Here is a 17,569-nt window from a genome sequence, read left to right as displayed (position 1 = left end):
TTGGTGTTAGCAAAAAATGCTAACGTACGTTAAATTTAACTGTGTAAGAGGGCAGCAAAATATATTTCTCAAAACCATGTACAGATACTTAAAAATATTTGTTACTCATCCTGCATTGGAAAGCAGTAGTTAGATTTTTTTTTTTTTTTAACTAAATTAGGTCTAGCATGTTTTGGAGGGCATCACTGTTAATATCTGGGATACTTAAGTGGAACAGAATGCAGTCAATTAAAAAAAAATCTTCAACATGTCCACGAGATAATTTATTATGAAGATACTGAAGAAGAGGAAAAAAAGAACAATTTTGCCTATTTAGTAACATCTGACAACTTATAGAAAGAAACCTGAACTGTTGCTTTTTAGCATTTGTTTGTGATAGTTAAGTGTGATGATAAGCAGGTAAGGTTCAAAATTCTTCACTGACCCTAAATTTTAGCAGATATTTTAGCTTCCCTGGAAATAGTAATAAAACATAATTTTTAAAAATTGAAGTTTTATGATCATGCTTTAAGACTAACATTTGGGATAATATAGTATGTACGAATACAGTATGGCATTAAAGTTTTAAATAAGAGACTAAAAATACCTTAGCAAAAAGAACTAAAAGGAATCTATTTCCTCAATCAATAGCACTTAAGTACAGCTCACTACTCACCCATCCTCCCCCACATTTGGTAGAAGAAATTTAGTAAGGTTCAGGAAATAAGATGACTATATTTGTTAAGGGTTTCCTTTGTGGCTTTGATGTTAAAGAATCTTCCTGCAGTGCAGGAGACCTGGGTTCGATCCCTGGGTGGGGAAGATCACCTGGAGAAGGGAATGGCAACCCACTCCAGTATTCCTGCCTGGGAAATCCCATGAATGGAGGAACCTGACAGTCTACAGACCATGGAGTTTCAAAGGACTGGACACAATTAAGCGACTAACACTTTCACTTTCTTTCCTATTTGTTAACTTTGTCATGTGCAAAATTTTTATAGTTGATAGTATTTTTAAAAATCAACAAAATCTTTTTCTTTTATATCAGGTTTTAATATTATTCTTTAGTTTAACTTGGATGTTCTTTTAAAACCCGGTGGAATTCAATGTAGAGTTTTCTATGACAAAATTCAATTTGTAACATTCAGAAAACAAAGATTATGGCATCTGGTCCCATCACTTCATGGCAAATAGATGGAGAAATAGTGGAAATGGTGGCAGACTTTATTTTTTGGGCTCCAAAATCACTGCAGATGGTGATTGCAGCCATGAAATTAAAAGACACTTACTCCTTGGAAGAAAAGTTATGACCAACCTAGACAGCATGTTAAAAAGCAGAGACATTACTTTGCCAACAAAGGTCCATCTAGTTAAGGCTTTGGTTTTTCCAGTGGTCATGTGTGGATGTGAGAGTTGGACTATAAAGAAAGCTGAGCATCAAAGAATTGATGCTTTCAAACTGTGGTGTTGGAGAAGACTCTTGAGAGTCCCTTGGACTGCAAGGAGATCCAACCAGTCCATCCTAAAGGAGATCAGTCCTGGGTGTTCATTGGAAGGACTGATGCTGAAGCTGAAACTCAATACTTTGGCCACCCAATGTGAAGAGCTGACTCATTTGAAAAGACCCTGATGCTGGGAATGATTGAAGGCGAGAGGAGAAGGGGACGACAGAGGGAGGGTAAGATGGTTGGATGGCGTCACTGACTCAATGGACATGAGTTTGAGTAAACTCCAGGAGTTGGTGATGGACAGGGAGGCCTGGCATGCTGCAGTCCATGGGGTCACAAAGAGTCGGACACGACTGAGCGACTGAACTGAACTGAACTGATCTTAATTGTAAGTTAATGAGTAACTAGCATCCAACTTAATCATGTTATTTTTGTTAATTTTTTACTTTTATTCTCTTTCAGCATAGTGGAGAATTTACAGTCTCTCTCAGTGATATCATATTGACCTGGAAATACTTTCTCCATGAGAAATTAAACTTATCAGTTGAAAATATAAAAGTGATTGACCATTATGATGACATCAGGAAGATTTATGATGATTTCTTAAAGAATAGTAACATGTTAGATCTGATTGATATTTATAAAAAATGTAGTGATTTGACTTCTAATTGTGAAAATTATGCAAATATATCTCCTGTAAGTATTTTTTAAATAATTCTGTCTCAATTGAATTAAAATTTGGCTAGATTTATTTTTATTTTAAGTGATGGTATTAGTATTTACAGTAACTTGATAATGCTTTTGCTTTTTGGATCATATTAAGAACAGAACATTTTGCTACCTGAAAGCTAGTCATTACTTGAGGGAAATATTTTGGTGGTAAATTTTGTTGAACTTGTGTTATTAATATTTTGTTAAATTATAAGAACAGCTACTTATTAGATCAAAACATTGTTAATAAATCAATACCAAATGTGTGATTTCTTTTTAAATTATGTCAGGGATTGCTATTGTATTTTACTTTCTTGGTTTAGGGTGCATCTGTTCATTTGGCGTATATAGTATAAATAATTGCTATGACTATGGATTAATATTTTTTTACTAAGGTGGAGTATGATTTAATGAGAATGTTAAGTATGATACACTATGCATGAGGTAATATTCTATTCCTTTTTTGCAGACATACTCATTGCTTTATTTTTTAATAGAGTATGAATTTTAAAGTTAATGGAGTATCATCCTTCATAGCTTGGTTGATAAACTATTCTAGAATATATTTAAATATATCAGTATGTTTTAACATATTGAAAATATATTTCTTTATCTTAACACTTACCAAGTGCCACTAAAGAAGTAATTAAACAGTGGTAATAAAAGAAAATAATTGTAGCCATAATTAGAAGGAAATGTTTACTGGAATTTCTAAGATAATAAACTATTTTACGTATGGCAAAAACCACTACAATATTGTAAAGTAATTAGCCTCCAACTAATAAAAATAAATGGAAAAAAAATAAATTAAAAAAAAAACTATTTTACAAATTTTTCTTTTCACTAACTTGGCAGTAGTGTTTTGGCTTCTTAGAATAGAAACCTCAACAATAACAGTTGTTTAAGATAATGGAAGTTTGCTTTATTCTTTTGTAAAAAATGTCTAAAGGTAAGTAAGCATCTAGGACTTGTATGATTGGTTCATGATTATCAGATACCTAGGTGTTTTCTGTCATTTTGCCCTCTCTCCCATCTTAGTTCTTCACTTCTACCCTCAAGATCATTTGTGGTTCAAGGTAGTTGTTGGAGCTCCAGATGTTGCATCAGCATTTCTTGCAGCAGGAAGTAGTAAGGGAGGACAGTCTCTTTTCCTTTTAAGTGGTGTAGCTCTTTGGATTCCATCTCACTAGCCAAAGCCTAGTCACATGGCCACACCAAGGTGCTAGCCAGGATGGAGAATATAGTTGTTATTCGGTGTAGTAACATGCCAGAAACAAAAAGAAAGCTCAGATACTAAGGAAGAAGGGGAGAATGGATACTGGCAGGTGGTTTGTTGACCTTTGCCTCATTGGGCCATCATGAAAATCCTCGCCCTGTTGTAACTTTCTCAAAATACATGCATGTATATGCATACCCTGGCATACACACCCCTACCATAATAAGGATACTTGTGAGTGAAGACAGGTTTTTTTAAAAATTCCCCTCTAGTTATATTTTATTTGCTTGCTTTTAGAGATGATTTTTAACTATTTTTCACAAAGTTCACTTAGAGAGACTAATGAAACACAAGTTTTAGATTGTAGGAATAATAAACAAGAATTTCTGAAAAGCCAGTTAGAGTATTATCTGCCTGAGGTCTTTGTTTCCATTTTATCCTTTGCCTCTAAGTTCTCTAACAAGTTCCTTCATTTAAGTGAATTAACTAACAGTGTGAGATATATAAGGTTCTATATTTGAAGATGTTCTGCCTCCAAATATCAGTATGTCTCCTCTGCAGAACATCAGGAAAGAAGTGGGAGCTGCTGAGATAGTAATATATGAAGTAGAAAATTTTCTGCATTTAAATCTTAGAAGACCAACAACTTGATTGATAACTTACGTTACTCAAAGGAAACCTGCAGTGAGGAAAAAGTGAGCAGGAAAATACCTTTAGATTGATTTTTTAAAAATATGCTGAATATCTTAATTTAAAGTATCTTTAAAGATACATATTCAGAAAGTTCTAAAGATTTCTGAATTTAAAGATCCTGAAATTTCATGATCCTGATAAGCATTCTTTGTTATTGATTTATTGTAGTCTAAATAAGGAAGAACTATAAGAAGTTAAGATAAAGATAATGCAGGGAAGTTCTGGGAACATAATTTGAATGATGCCCCTCTCCCTTTTATTTCCTACTTTTATAATTCCTCTCCTGAGGGATATGGATGCAGGGCCCCATGGGCATCTAGAAGCATAACGTGAAGTTGCTCAGTTGTGTCCAACTCTTTGTGACCCCATGGACTGTAGCCTACCAGGCTTCTCCGTCCATGGGATTTCCCAGGTAAGAATGCTGGAGTGGGTTGCCATTTCTTTTTCCAGGGGATCTTCCCAACCCAGGAACTGAATCCCAATCTCTTGCATTGCAGACATACTCCTTCACTGCAGGCAGATTCCTGTACTGCAGGCAGATTCTTCACCAATTGAGCTATGAGGAAAGTGCTGAGAAGAGTTTAGCAGTCCTTAGAGATCTCGGGAAGGTCAATAAATGCTTACTATGAGTGTGCCGGGGTTTTCTGACTCTCAGGAAGCCATTAAGTAGCCCAACAGATGGTCTTACTGTTGGTGAGGCTTGAGAGACCACAAAAAGACTTTCTCAGCCTAAGCAGGTGACTGGCAGCATGTTTATTTCTCTACAGTCAGCTGAACCTCAAAGAACTAGTGAAAAAAACTCTTTGGGACTCAGCTGACTGTTTAGGTATATTAAATGATGACAGTTCTAGGAATAGTGGAAGTTGAAATGATCTCTACTCCTTATGGGGGCTTCCCAGGTGATGCTAGTGATAAAGAACCTGCCCGCCAATGCAGGAGATGCAGATTCAATCCCTGGGTCAGGAAGATCCCTGGAGGAGGGCATGGCAACCCATTCCAGTATTCTTGCCAGGAGAATCCCATGGACAGAGGAGCCTGGCAGGCTACAGTCCATGGGGTCGCACAGAGTCAGACACGACTGAAGCGACTTAGCACACATGTACTACTCTATGAAGCAGCAGTGGAATTCTCAGCTGATTGTAGTAATATTGTGTAATTCTTACAGAGTTGCCTATTGGATTTTCTGTCTGGCAGAGAGTATGCAGTAGCTGATGAGACTGATCTTTCTAAACCAGCATCACCAATGAGTAAACACAACCAGGAAAATGAAAAGGTATGGATAAACTGAGTAAATTAAAGCTGGATATGGTCCTCTTCAAATCACTATGAATTTGATTGTATATTACAGTTATTTCTTTTTGTTACTTTTTACAAGTTTTTAATTTATTGCGTAAAAATACATTTGCAAAGAGTAGTACATTAGAGACTGGCAAGAGCATGATATTAGTAATAATCAGTTTATTGTTTTATACTATGGTAATAGGCAGTGTGCAAAATAGGTATCTCTCTAAGTATCAGAAAAGTAGTTAAAGATGCAGGTTGCCAGAGTTCTTTGAATTTTTGTATTTGGTATACTTCCCAGTTAGCATTTTAAATGGTTGATTCTTAGGAGGATATGTACAATTGAAAAATGTGTCCTCTACTCTTTGCAGCAGAATAACTGATGTATCCTGAGTTCTGATAACAGGATTTGTTGTGCAAACAAACCATAGAAAAGTAATACAGGCTTGGTCTAATGTAATTTGCCTTCAGTTGAACAGTATGCTAGATTCCTAATTACAGTAGTAATCCCTCACCTTTTTTTTAAAAAACTGCTCCTTGAAGCTTGTGGAATCTTAGTTCTCAGATCAGGGATTGAATCCTGGCCCTCGGCAGTGAAAGTACGGAGTCTTAAACACTGGACTACCAGGATATTTTCCAGATTGCAGTTTTAAAAATATATTTTATCACTATGGGATTCCCTGGTAGCTCAGATAGTAAAGAATTTTACTATAATGTGGGAGACCTGGGTTTGATCCCTGGTTTGGGAAGTTACTCTGAAGAAGGGAATAGCAACCCACTCCAGTATTCTTGCCTGGAGAATCCCATGGACAGTCCATGTGGTCGCTAAGAGTCAGACATGACTGAGTGGCTAACCCTCAGGTAAATACCTGTATGACTACTTTTTAAACTGAATAATGTACTTTATGGTCTTCCCAGGTGGCTCAGTGGTAACAAATCCGCCTGCCAAGCAGGAGATGTGAGTTTGATCCCTGGGTGGGGAGTATCCCCTGGAGGAGGAAATGGCAACCCACCCCAGTATTCTTGCCTGAGAAATCCCGTGGATATAGGAGCCTGGTAGTCTATAGTTCATGTGGTTGCAAAAGAGTTGAACACAACCTGGTGACTAAACAGTAGCAACAATGTGGTGTATATCTGCATCTAATATTTTTTCTGTCCCATATGAAAGTTAAATTGCTGACATCATGACACTTAAGCCCTAAAATATTTCAGCATATTATTTCCTGAAAATGAGGGCAGAACTACAATACCATTATCATGTACAAGAAAACTGAAATAGTCCCTAATATCATCTATTTACTAAACTTCCAATTCAAATTTCTTCACTTGTCCCCATAATGAGTTTTATGTCTCTTTAGATTCTTAGCATTCCCTTCGTTTTTTTTTTGTTGTTGTTATTTTTCTGTTGAGTTCCTACTGGTATTATTTAACTTCTTCCTCTATGTCCAATAAACTGGAAACACCGAACTGCTTGCTTAGATTGAGGTTTAACATTTCCTAATAACCATATGCTGAGTATTTCAGTTTGTATCATACCAGAAGATTTGCCTTTTTGTTCAAAAGGTAAATAATTCACCTGCCAACGCAGGAGACCCGGGTTTGATCCCTGGTTTGGGATGATCCCCTGGAGAAGGGCGTGGCAACCCACTCCAGTATTCTTGCCTGGAGAATCCGATGGACAGAGGAGCCTGGTGGACTTCAGTCCACGGGGTCTCAAAGAGTCTGACACATCTAAGCGACCGATACACAAGAGACACAAACTCAAGTTGTCCTGAGTTTGTGAGGTCTTTCCAATATAAAGATGTAGTTTTTCTTTTGCTGTCAAAAAAGATCTAGTGATAGTCTGACACTGTAAATATCCTGTCTCCCTATAACCTTTCACCAAATGGTTTTGAACATACATTGATAATCCTGGTCTGAATCAGTTATTTTTTTAGAATTTGCAGAATGGTTAGTTTCCAAGTCTGTCATGTCTTTGCACTAATTTGCTGTCATTTCTCAGTGAAGAAGAGCTTTATCTCATTAACTAGGATGAAGTACAGTTCCCTAAAAATGGCAGGATCACTATTTAATTCTTTCCCTTTAATTACCAGTTTAGTAGTTAGTGTAATAGTTACTTATAGGAAGCAAATTAGATATTTTTTATTTTCTTTCTCTTTTTATGTGTGTTTATATTATTGTGTACTTAATGAATTTTTATTTACTCAGAATTCTAAAATCAATTAGTAATCTTTGGTGCTAAAATGTAGGGGTCCACTTCAATTTGGGTCCTCTTAGACTTTTAAGCACTTCCTTCTTTTCTGGTACAAGAAAATATCCAAGCCCACCTTTGATTGTGTCCTGCTTAGGAATAGTTTCTTTTAGTGATTGTAACTGTTCTCTTGCTTGCTTGTTTTTTCCTCCTACCTTGACAAGATGCTTACCAAATTGCCTCATCTTTTCTTATGATACTTAAGGAGTACTTTCATACCTCAAGATGGTAGATCACTTATAGATCTTTTTGATATATCTTAAAGGCTACAGGGAGGAAGCAATAATTGTTATTGTGCCTTTTATTTAAGAGGAGTGAACTAATTTATACATGTAAAATGACCTAAATGACCAGCAGTGAGGTCCTGCCTGTTCCAATGGAAAATCTTTATAAGGAGCCTCTTAAAAAATTATGTCTTATGTGGAAAATGGGTAGATTGTACAGCTTTTATCCCAGTTTTTCTCTATTTACTAGATGAATTTATGGAAGGGATATAATAGGTCTTTGTTAGAAGTAACAGAAAGAAATTATAAAAGTGATTAAGAGAGCTCAAATAATGGGGTTTATGCCAGTTGCAAAAAAGGATCCAGCATAACTCAAAGACCCTGGTATTTGTAGCATCAAATACTGGGAGTGAATTATATAAAGTTATCATCACTAGACTTATTTTACAATAAAAAATTATCTTAAAGGGATAATCATGAAAAAGGATTTTATTAACAGCCTACATGAAAACTGGAACGAACTTTTTTTGTACTTGGTACATAGAAACTGAAGGCCTTCATTGTAAGTCTTTAGTTTTTTATTTTAAAAAAAGGGAACCCTCTTACACTGTTGGTGGGAATGCAAACTAGTACAGCCACTGTGGAGAACAGTGTGGAGATTTCTTAAAAAACTGGAAATAGAACTGCCATACGACCCAGCAATCCCACTGCTGGGCATACACACCGAGGGAACCAGAATTGAAAGAGACACGTGTACTCCAGTGTTCATCGCAGCACTATTAACAAGAGCTAGGACATGGAAGCAACCTAGATGTCCACTGGCAGACGAATGGATAAGAAAGCCATGGTACATATACACAATGAAATATTACTCAACTATTAAAAAGAATACATTTGAATCAGTTCTAATGAGGTGGGTGAAACTGGAGCCTATTATACAGAGTGAAGTAAGTTAGAAAGAAAAACACCAACAGAGCATATTAACACATATATATGAAATTTAGAAAGATGGTAACGATGACCCTATATGCAAGACAGCAAAAGAGACACAGATGTAAAGAACAGACTTTTGGGCTCTGTGGGAGAAGGCGAAGGTGGGATGATTTGAGACAATAGCATTGAAACATGTATATTACCATATGTGAAATAGATCGCCAGTCCAGGTTAGATGCATGAGACAGGGCACTCAGGGCCGGTGCACTGGGATGACCCGAGGGATAGGATGGGGAGTGAGGTGGGAGAGGGGTTCAGGATGGGAACACATGTACACCCATGGCTGATTTCATGTGAATGTATGGCAAAAACCACTACAATATTGTAAAGTAATTAGCCTCTGATTAAAAAAAAAAAAACAATGGTAGTTTCTTAGTGTTAATCCTCTACTTTTTATCTTTTGCCTTCTAGGATTATATTTTCTGAGAGATTTTTATCCACCAGTTAGCTGATGGATTAGATTTTATGAGGACTATTGAAGTAACAGCCATCCTCTCAACCAATTTTCTGTTATTTGCAGAATTCTAGTTTTTCTTTTGCAGAGTATTTTTGGAAGGTAATATATTTCTATTAAAATTCCAAAGTAAGTTTTTGGACTGTAGTCTTGCAAAGATATATTTTGATCACCAAGTGTGCCTACTAATGCCACACCAGTTCCTCAAGTAGATGAATGGAATGAATTGGAGAAACAATGTTTTTGTTTCCTTATTTTATTTTACTTCATTTTATTTTTCCCTGAAGTATTAAACTATTGCCTTAGAAATTCTGAAGTAATGAAGGGAAAAATAGAATAAAGGCCACAAAAGAAAATAATCAGTTAAATAAAAAATTCTATGAGTATATTAGTTCTAGTCCAGTTTTTTTGTTCCTTAAATGTAAGAATTTATGTATTGACAAAGAAATAAAAAAATACTTGTATAAATTTTAATCTCAACTTAGAGAAACTGACTTTCTTCAAATTAAGATTGAGTATATATGCTTTTCAATAATAGTTAAGGGATAAGAAAAGAAACTTGAAGTTTTCAGAAAGTTTAAATAGAATCGTTCAACTTCTAAACAAACATTGCAAGTATTTTGTGGTATGGATAGAATCAGTTTATTAAACAAATAAATGGAACAGTATCTTTATTTTTGGTATCTTGGTTAAAGCTCCAATCTTGTGGATTTTTTCAATTTAAGCCCTTGCTTCTGGATATCATAACTATATTTATGTGGAATGCTTTTCCAGAGAGCCACTTTAAAACCCACTTGCAAATACAAGAGCAGGGAAACCATAACTGCCATGTTATCTGACCATAATGATAGGGATAGATTTCCAATTGTAGCCATGAGTTAAAAGAAACACTCTAACTGTGAGGACTCCAAGATGTTTTTGCCTGATGTTTTCCTAACATCACAAAAGGACAGAATTTGCTAACCCTAAAGAAAATCTCTATGGCTGGAGATGTGGGAGTTTAAGCCCTGGTTTGATACACAGTGAGGATCAGACATATACATATTGGTAAACTCTCATTGTGTTTGGACAGCAGAAACACAGTGAAACAGAGACTGCATGAAATTAAAAAAGAGTAAAAAAGTTTCTGATTACAATGTCTCTTCTCTGCTTTGATTTTTGGGAATTTGTGTCACCCTTTCTGTATGTTTTAGACACTGTTGCACTGTGAGGTTAAAATGGAAACTTTTGTCTTATAGATTCACATGATGGATTATGATTTACTGTGAAAATAGAGATAAAAGGACTTTTGAAATAAAGCTGAAAACTATGTTGTACCTTTTATTAGAATAAAATTTTAGAATAGATCTTAAAGATGATTTTAATTTAGTTGTACCTTAGTATGTTTCTTTGTAAGCCAATGTAATAAAAATATGTAAGCACTAATTTGATCCCAGATAAGGGCTTCCCAGGTGATGCTAGAGGTAAAGAACCCACCTGCCAACGCAGGAGACATAAGAGACATGGATTTGATCCCTGGGTCCGGAAGATCCCTTGGAGGAGTGCGTGGCAAACCACTCCAGTATTCTTGCCTGGAAAATCCCATGGACAGAGAAGCCTGGTGAGCTATGGTGCATTGGGTTGCAAAGAGTCAGACATAACTGAAGTGACTTAGCACACAGTTTTTAATAATAGTTTCAATTTTGAAATAATCTAAAAGGGCCAGCTACATGTATTAGTTTTTCCTTCATTTACCATTGAATAAAAGCAGATTGAGAACCTATTAATAAAAATGGAATAATTACCTGCTATAATGCCAGTCATTCTTTTAGGCCCTGAGGATACATCATTTGCTCTCATGGAACCCATAAAGTAGTAGAAAGACTTAAGAAAACAAAATATTAGCAAGTATTGATACTTATGTAGAGAATAATAATTGATTGATATGCAGAGTTATAATGTGATAAGAAGGAGAATATGTGAATTGCTGCTTTACACTGGAAAATCAGAGATCCTCTCTGCATAGGTAACATTTATTTATTTATTTTTTTGGATCTATTTATTTATTTATTTTCTTTCTTTCTTTTTTTTTTTTTTTAATTAGTTGGAGGCCAATCACTTCACAACATTTCAGTGGGTTTTGTCATACATTGATATGAATCAGCCATGGATTTACACATATTCCCCATCCCAATCCCCGCTCCCACCTCCCTCCCCACCCGATTCCTCTGGGTCTTCCCAGTGCACCAGGCCCGAGCACTTGTCTCATGCATCCCACCTGGGCTGGTGATCTGTTTCACCATAGATAGTATACATGCTGTTCTTTTGAAATATCCCACCCTCACATTCTCCCACAGAGTTCAAAAGTCTGTTTTGTATTTCTGTGTGTCTTTTTCTGTTTTGCATATAGGGTTATCGTTACCATCTTTCTAAATTCCATATATATGTGTTAGTATGCTGTAATGTTCTTTATCTTTCTGGCTTACTTCACTCTGTATAAGGGACTCCAGCTTCATCCATCTCATTAGGACTGGTTCAAATGAATTCTTTTTAATGGCTGAGTAACATTCCATGGTGTATATGTACCACAGCTTCCTTATCCATTCGTCTGCTGATGGGCATCTAGGATGCTTCCATGACCTGGCTATTATAAACAGTGCTGCGATGAACATTGGGGTGCACGTGTCTCTTTCAGATCTGGTTTCCTCCGTGTGTATGCCCAGAAGTGGGATTGCTGGGTCATATGGCAGTTCTATTTCCAGTTTTTTAAGAAATCTCCACACTGTTTTCCATAGCGGCTGTACTAGTTTGCATTCCCACCAACAGTGTAAGAGGGTTCCCTTTTCTCCACACCCTCTCCAGCATTTATTGCTTGTAGACTTTTGGATAGCAGCCATCCTGACTGGCGTGTAATGGTACCTCATTGTGGTTTTGATTTGCATTTCTCTAATAATGAGTGATGTTGAGCATCTTTTCATGTGTTTGTTAGCCATCTGTATGTCTTCTTTGGAGAAATGTCTGTTTAGTTCTTTGGCCCATTTTTTGATTGGGTCATTTATTTTTCTGGAATTGAGCTGCAGGAGTTGCTTGTATATTTTTGAGATTAATCCTTTGTCTGTTTCTTCATTTGCTATTATTTTCTCCCAATCTGAGGGCTGTCTTTTCACCTTACTTATAGTTTCCTTTGTAGTGCAAAAGCTTTTAAGTTTCATTAGGTCCCATTTGTTTAGTTTAGCTTTTATTTCCAATATTCTGGGAGGTGGGTCATAGAGGATCTTGCTGTGATTTATGTCGGAGAGTGTTTTGCCTATGTTCTCCTCTAGGAGTTTTATAGTTTCTGGCTTTACATTTAGATCTTTAATCCATTTTGAGTTTATTTTTGTGTATGGTGTTAGAAAGTGTTCTAGTTTCATTCTTTTCCAAGTGGTTGACCAGTTTTCCCAGCACCACTTGTTAAAGAGGTTGTCTTTTTTCCATTGTATATCCTTGCCCCCTTTGTCGAAGATAAGGTGTCCATAGGTTTGTGGATTTATCTCTGGACTTTCTATTCTGTTCCATTGATCTATATTTCTGTCTTTGTGCCAGTACCATACTGTCTTGATGACTGTGGCTTTGTAGTAGAGTCTGAAGTCAGGCAGGTTGATTCCTCCAGTTCCATTCTTCTTTCTCAAGATTACTTTGGCTATTCGAGGTTTTTTGTATTTCCATACAAATTGTGAAATGATTTGTTCTAGTTCTGTGAAAAATACCATTGGTAGCTTGATAGGGATTGCATTGAATCTATAGATTGCTTTGGGTAGAATAGCCATTTTGACAATATTGATTCTTCCAATCCATGAACACGGTATGTTTCTCCATCTGTTTGTGTCCTCTTTGATTTCTTTGATCAGTGTTTTATAGTTTTCTATGTATAGGTCTTTTGTTTCTTTAGGTAGATATACTCCTAAGTATTTTATTCTTTTTGTTGCAATGGTGAATGGTATTGTTTCCTTAATTTCTCTGTCTGTTTTTTCATTGTTAGTATATAGGAATGCAAGGGATTTCTGTGTGTTAATTTTATATCCTGCAACTTTACTATATTCATTGATTAGCTCTAGTAATTTTCTGGTAGAGTCTTTAGGGTTTTCTATGTAGAGGATCATGTCATCTGCAAACAGTGAGAGTTTCACTTCTTCTTTTCCTATCTGGATTCCTTTTACTTCTTTTTCTGCTCTGATTGCTGTGGCCAGAACTTCCAACACTATGTTGAATAGTAGTGGTGAGAGTGGGCACCCTTGTCTTGTTCCTGATTTCAGGGGAAATGCTTTCAATTTTTCACCATTGAGGGTGATGCTTGCTGTGGGTTTGTCACATATAGCTTTTATTATGTTGAGGTATGTTCCTTCTATTCCTGCTTTTTGGAGAGTTTTAATCATAAATGAGTGTTGAATTTTGTCAAAGGCTTTCTCTGCATCTATTGAGATAATCATATGGTTTTTATCTTTCAATTTGTTAATGTGGTGTATTACATTGATTGATTTGCGGATATTAAAGAATCCTTGCATTCCTGGGATAAAGCCCACTTGGTCATGGTGTATGATTTTTTTAATATGTTGTTGGATTCTGTTTGCTAGAATTTTGTTAAGGATTTTTGCGTCTATGTTCATCAGTGATATTGGCCTGTAGTTTTCTTTTTTTGTGGCATCTTTGTCTGGTTTTGGAATTAGGGTGATGGTGGCCTCATAGAATGAGTTTGCAAGCTTACCTTCATCTGCAGTTTTCTGGAAGAGTTTGAGTAAGATAGGTGTTAGCTCTTCTCTAAATTTTTGGTAGAATTCAGCTGTGAAGCCATCTGGTCCTGGGCTTTTGTTTGCTGGAAGCTTTTTGATTACAGTTTTGATTTCCTTGATTGTGATGGGTCTGTTAAGATCTTCTATTTCTTCCTGGTTCAGTTTTGGAAAGTTATACTTTTCTAAGAATTTGTCCATTTCATCCAAGTTGTCCATTTTATTGGCATAGAGCTGCTGGTAGTAGTCTCTTATGATCCTTTGTATTTCAGTGTTGTCTGTTGTGATCTCTCCATTTTCATTTCTAATTTTGTTAATTTGGTTCTTCTCTCTTTGTTTCTTAATGAGTCTTGCTAATGGTTTGTCAATTTTGTTTATTTTTTCAAAAAACCAGCTTTTACCTTTGTTGATTTTTGCTATGGTCTCTGTAGTTTCTTTTGCATTTATTTCTGCCCTGATTTTTAAGATTTCTTTCCTTCTGCTAACCCTGGGGTTCTTCATTTCTTCCTTCTCTAATTGCTTTAGGTGTACAGTTAGGTTATTTATTTGGTTTTTTTCTTGTTTCTTGATGTAAGCCTGTAATGCTATGAACCTTCCCGTTAGCACTGCTTTTACAGTGTCCCATAGGTTTTGGGTTGTTGTGTTTTCATTTTCATTCATTTCTATACATATTTTGATTTCTTTTTTGATTTCTTCTATGATTTGTTGGTTATTCAGAAGCGTGTTATTTAGCCTCCATATGTTTGAAGTTTTAACAATTTTTTCCTTGTAATTGAGATCTAATCTTACTGCACTGTGGTCAGAAAAGATGACTGGCATGATTTCAATTTTTTTGAATTTTCCAAGACCAGATTTATGGCCCAGGATGTGATCTATTCTGGAGAAGGTTCCGTGTGCACTTGAGAAAAAGGTGAAGTTGATTGTTTTTGGGTGAAATGTCCTATAGATATCCATTAGGTCTAGCTGGTCCATTGTGTCATTTAAGGTTTGTGTTTCCTTGTTAATTTTCTGTTTAGTTGATCTATCCATAGTTGTGAGTGGGGTATTAAAGTCTCCCACTATTATTGTGTTACTATTAATTTCCTCTTTCATACTCGTTAGTGTTTGCCGCACATATTGCGGTGCTCCTATGTTGGGTACATATATATTTATAATTGTTATATCTTCTTCTTTGATTGATCCTTTGATCATTATGTAGTGTCCTTCTTTGTCTCTTTTCACATCCTTTATTTGAAAGTCTATTTTATCTGATATGAGTATTGCGACTCCTGCTTTCTTTTGGTCTCCGTTTGCGTGAAATATTTTTTTCCAGCCCTTCACTTTTAGTCTGTATGTGTCTCTTGTTTTGAGGTGGGTCTCTTGTAGACAGCATATATAGGGGTCTTGTTTTTGTATCCATTCAGCCAATCTTTGTCTTTTGGTTGGGGCATTCAACCCATTTACATTTAGGGTAATTATTGATAGGTGTGGTCCCATTGCCATTTACTTTGTTGTTTTGGGTTCACGTTTATACAACCTTTCTGCATTTCCTGTCTAGAGAAGATCCTTTAGCATTTGTTGAAGAGCTGGTTTGGTGGTGCTGAATTCTCTCAGCTTTTGCTTATCTGTAAAGCTTTTGAATTCTTCTTCATATCTGAATGAGATCCTTGCTGGATACAGTAATCTAGGTTGTAGGTTATTCTCTTTCATTACTTTCAGTTCGTCCTGCCATTCCCTTCTGGCCTGGAGGGTTTCTATTGATAGATCAGCTGTTATCCTTATGGGAATCCCTTTGTGTGTTATTTGTTGTTTTTCCCTTGCTGCTTTTAATATTTGTTCTTTGTGTTTGATCTTTGTTAATTTGATTAATATGTGTCTTGGGGTGTTTCGCCTTGGGTTTATCCTGTTTGGGACTCTCTGGGTTTCTTGGACTTGGGTGGCTATTTCCTTCCCCATTTTAGGGAAGTTTTCAGCTATTATCTCCTCGAGTATTTTCTCATGCCCTTTCTTTTTGTCTTCTTCTTCTGGAACTCCTATGATTCGAATGTTGGGGCGTTTCACATTGTCCCAGAGGTCCCTGAGGTTGTCCTCATTTCTTTTGATCCTTTTTTCTTTTTTCCTCTCTGCTTCATTTATTTCTACCATTTTATCTTCTACCTCACTTATCCTATCTTCTGCCTCCGTTATCCTACTCTTGGTTCCCTCCAAAGTGTTTTTGATCTCATTCATTGCATTATTCATTTTTAACTGACTCTTTTTTATTTCTTCTAGGTCTTTATTAAACATTTCTTGTATCTTTTCAATCGTTGTTTCCAGGCTATTTATCTGTAACTCCATTTTGTTTTCAAGATTTTGGATCATTTTTATTATCATTATTCTAAATTCTTTTTCAGGTAGATTCCCTATCTCCTCCTCTTTTGTTTGACTTGGTGGGCATTTTTCATGTTCCTTTACCTGTTGGGTATTTCTTTGCCTTTTCATCTTGTTTAGATTGCTGTATCTGGAGTGGGCTTTCTGTATTCTGGAGGTCTGTGGTTCCTTTTTATTGTGGAGGATTAACCCAGTGGGTGGGGTTAGACGATTGGCTTGTCAAGGTTTCCTGGTTAGGGAAGCTTGCGTCAGTGTTCTGTTGCGTGGAACTTGATTTCTTCTCTTTGGAGAGCAATGGAGTGCCCAGTAATGAGTTTTGAGATGGGTCTATGTGTTAGGTGTGACCTTGGGCAGCCTGTATGTTGATGTTCAGGGCTATGTTCCTGCGTTGCTGGAGAATTTGCGTGGTATGTCTTGCTCTAAAACTTATTGGCTCTTAGGTGGTGGTTGGTTTCAGTGTAGGTATGAAGGCTTTTGGACAGTCACTTATTACTTAAAATTCCATGTAGTCAGGAGTTTTCTGGTGTTCTCAGGTTTTGGGCTTAAGTCTCCTGCCTCTGGATTTCAGTTTTATTCTTCCTGTAGTCTCAGAACTTCTCCAACTATACAGCCCTGAAAAGAAAACTTCTAGGTTAATGGCTAAAAGATTCTCCCCCGTTAGGGACACCCAAAGAGGTTCACAGAGTTACATGAAGAAGAGGAGAAGGAGGAGGGAGATAGAGATGAGCAGGAGGGGGAAAAGGGGGACTCAAGAGGAGAGAGACAGATCTACGCAGCTGTCTGTTCCCAGAGTGTTCTCCGTAGCCCAGTCACCTACAAAGATTCACAGAATTGGATTGGGAAGAGAAGGGGAAAGGAGGAAATAGAGGTGTTCTGAGGTAGAAAACAGAGAGTCAAGATTGGGAGAGAATAATCTTCGGTTTAAAAATAGGGCTTGTCTTCTTTTTTTTTTTTTTGTAAGGTTATAGTGTATTGAAAATGAAAATTAAGGAGTAGCAGAGGAGTACTAGAGGACTTTAAAAGAAATAAGAGAAAAGAAAAATACAAAATAGAAAAGAAAAAGGAAAGAAAAAAAAGAAGAAAAAAGAAAAAAAAAAAAGAAAGAAAAAAAAAATTTTTTTTTCCCTAATTAAAAAAATCGTAAAAATCTATGGAAATGAAAGTTAAGGAGTAATGGGGGAGTAATAGGGGATTTTAAAGGAAAATAAAAGAGAAAAAATAAAAA

The 17,569-nt window shown here is 36.2% G+C and overlaps 1 protein-coding gene across 8 annotated transcripts in view; it reads left to right on the top strand.

Moving 5' to 3' along the window:
• Positions 1-17,569, top strand: part of PARPBP (PARP1 binding protein) — a 71,545-nt gene that overhangs the window by 9,250 nt on the left and 44,726 nt on the right. For 6 of the 8 annotated variants that reach the window (XR_009689809.1, XM_061125513.1, XM_061125512.1 and 3 more), the window contains 2 exons: positions 1,890-2,123; positions 5,213-5,320. Coding sequence is in view for 7 of the 8 variants with exons in the window: in XM_061125513.1 (XP_060981496.1) it covers positions 1,890-2,123; positions 5,213-5,320 (342 nt within the window). In the remaining variant the exon portion in view is untranslated. Of the gene's footprint in view, positions 1-1,889; positions 2,124-5,212; positions 5,321-9,207; positions 10,793-17,569 lie in introns of those variants that run through there. The other 2 variants (XM_061125519.1, XM_061125515.1) reach the window with 2 other exon arrangements.

Source organism: Dama dama, chromosome 22 (assembly GCF_033118175.1).
Source record: "Dama dama isolate Ldn47 chromosome 22, ASM3311817v1, whole genome shotgun sequence".
NCBI classification, from domain to species: domain Eukaryota; kingdom Metazoa; phylum Chordata; class Mammalia; order Artiodactyla; family Cervidae; genus Dama; species Dama dama.
This window is presented reverse-complemented; position numbering and strand designations above follow the sequence as displayed.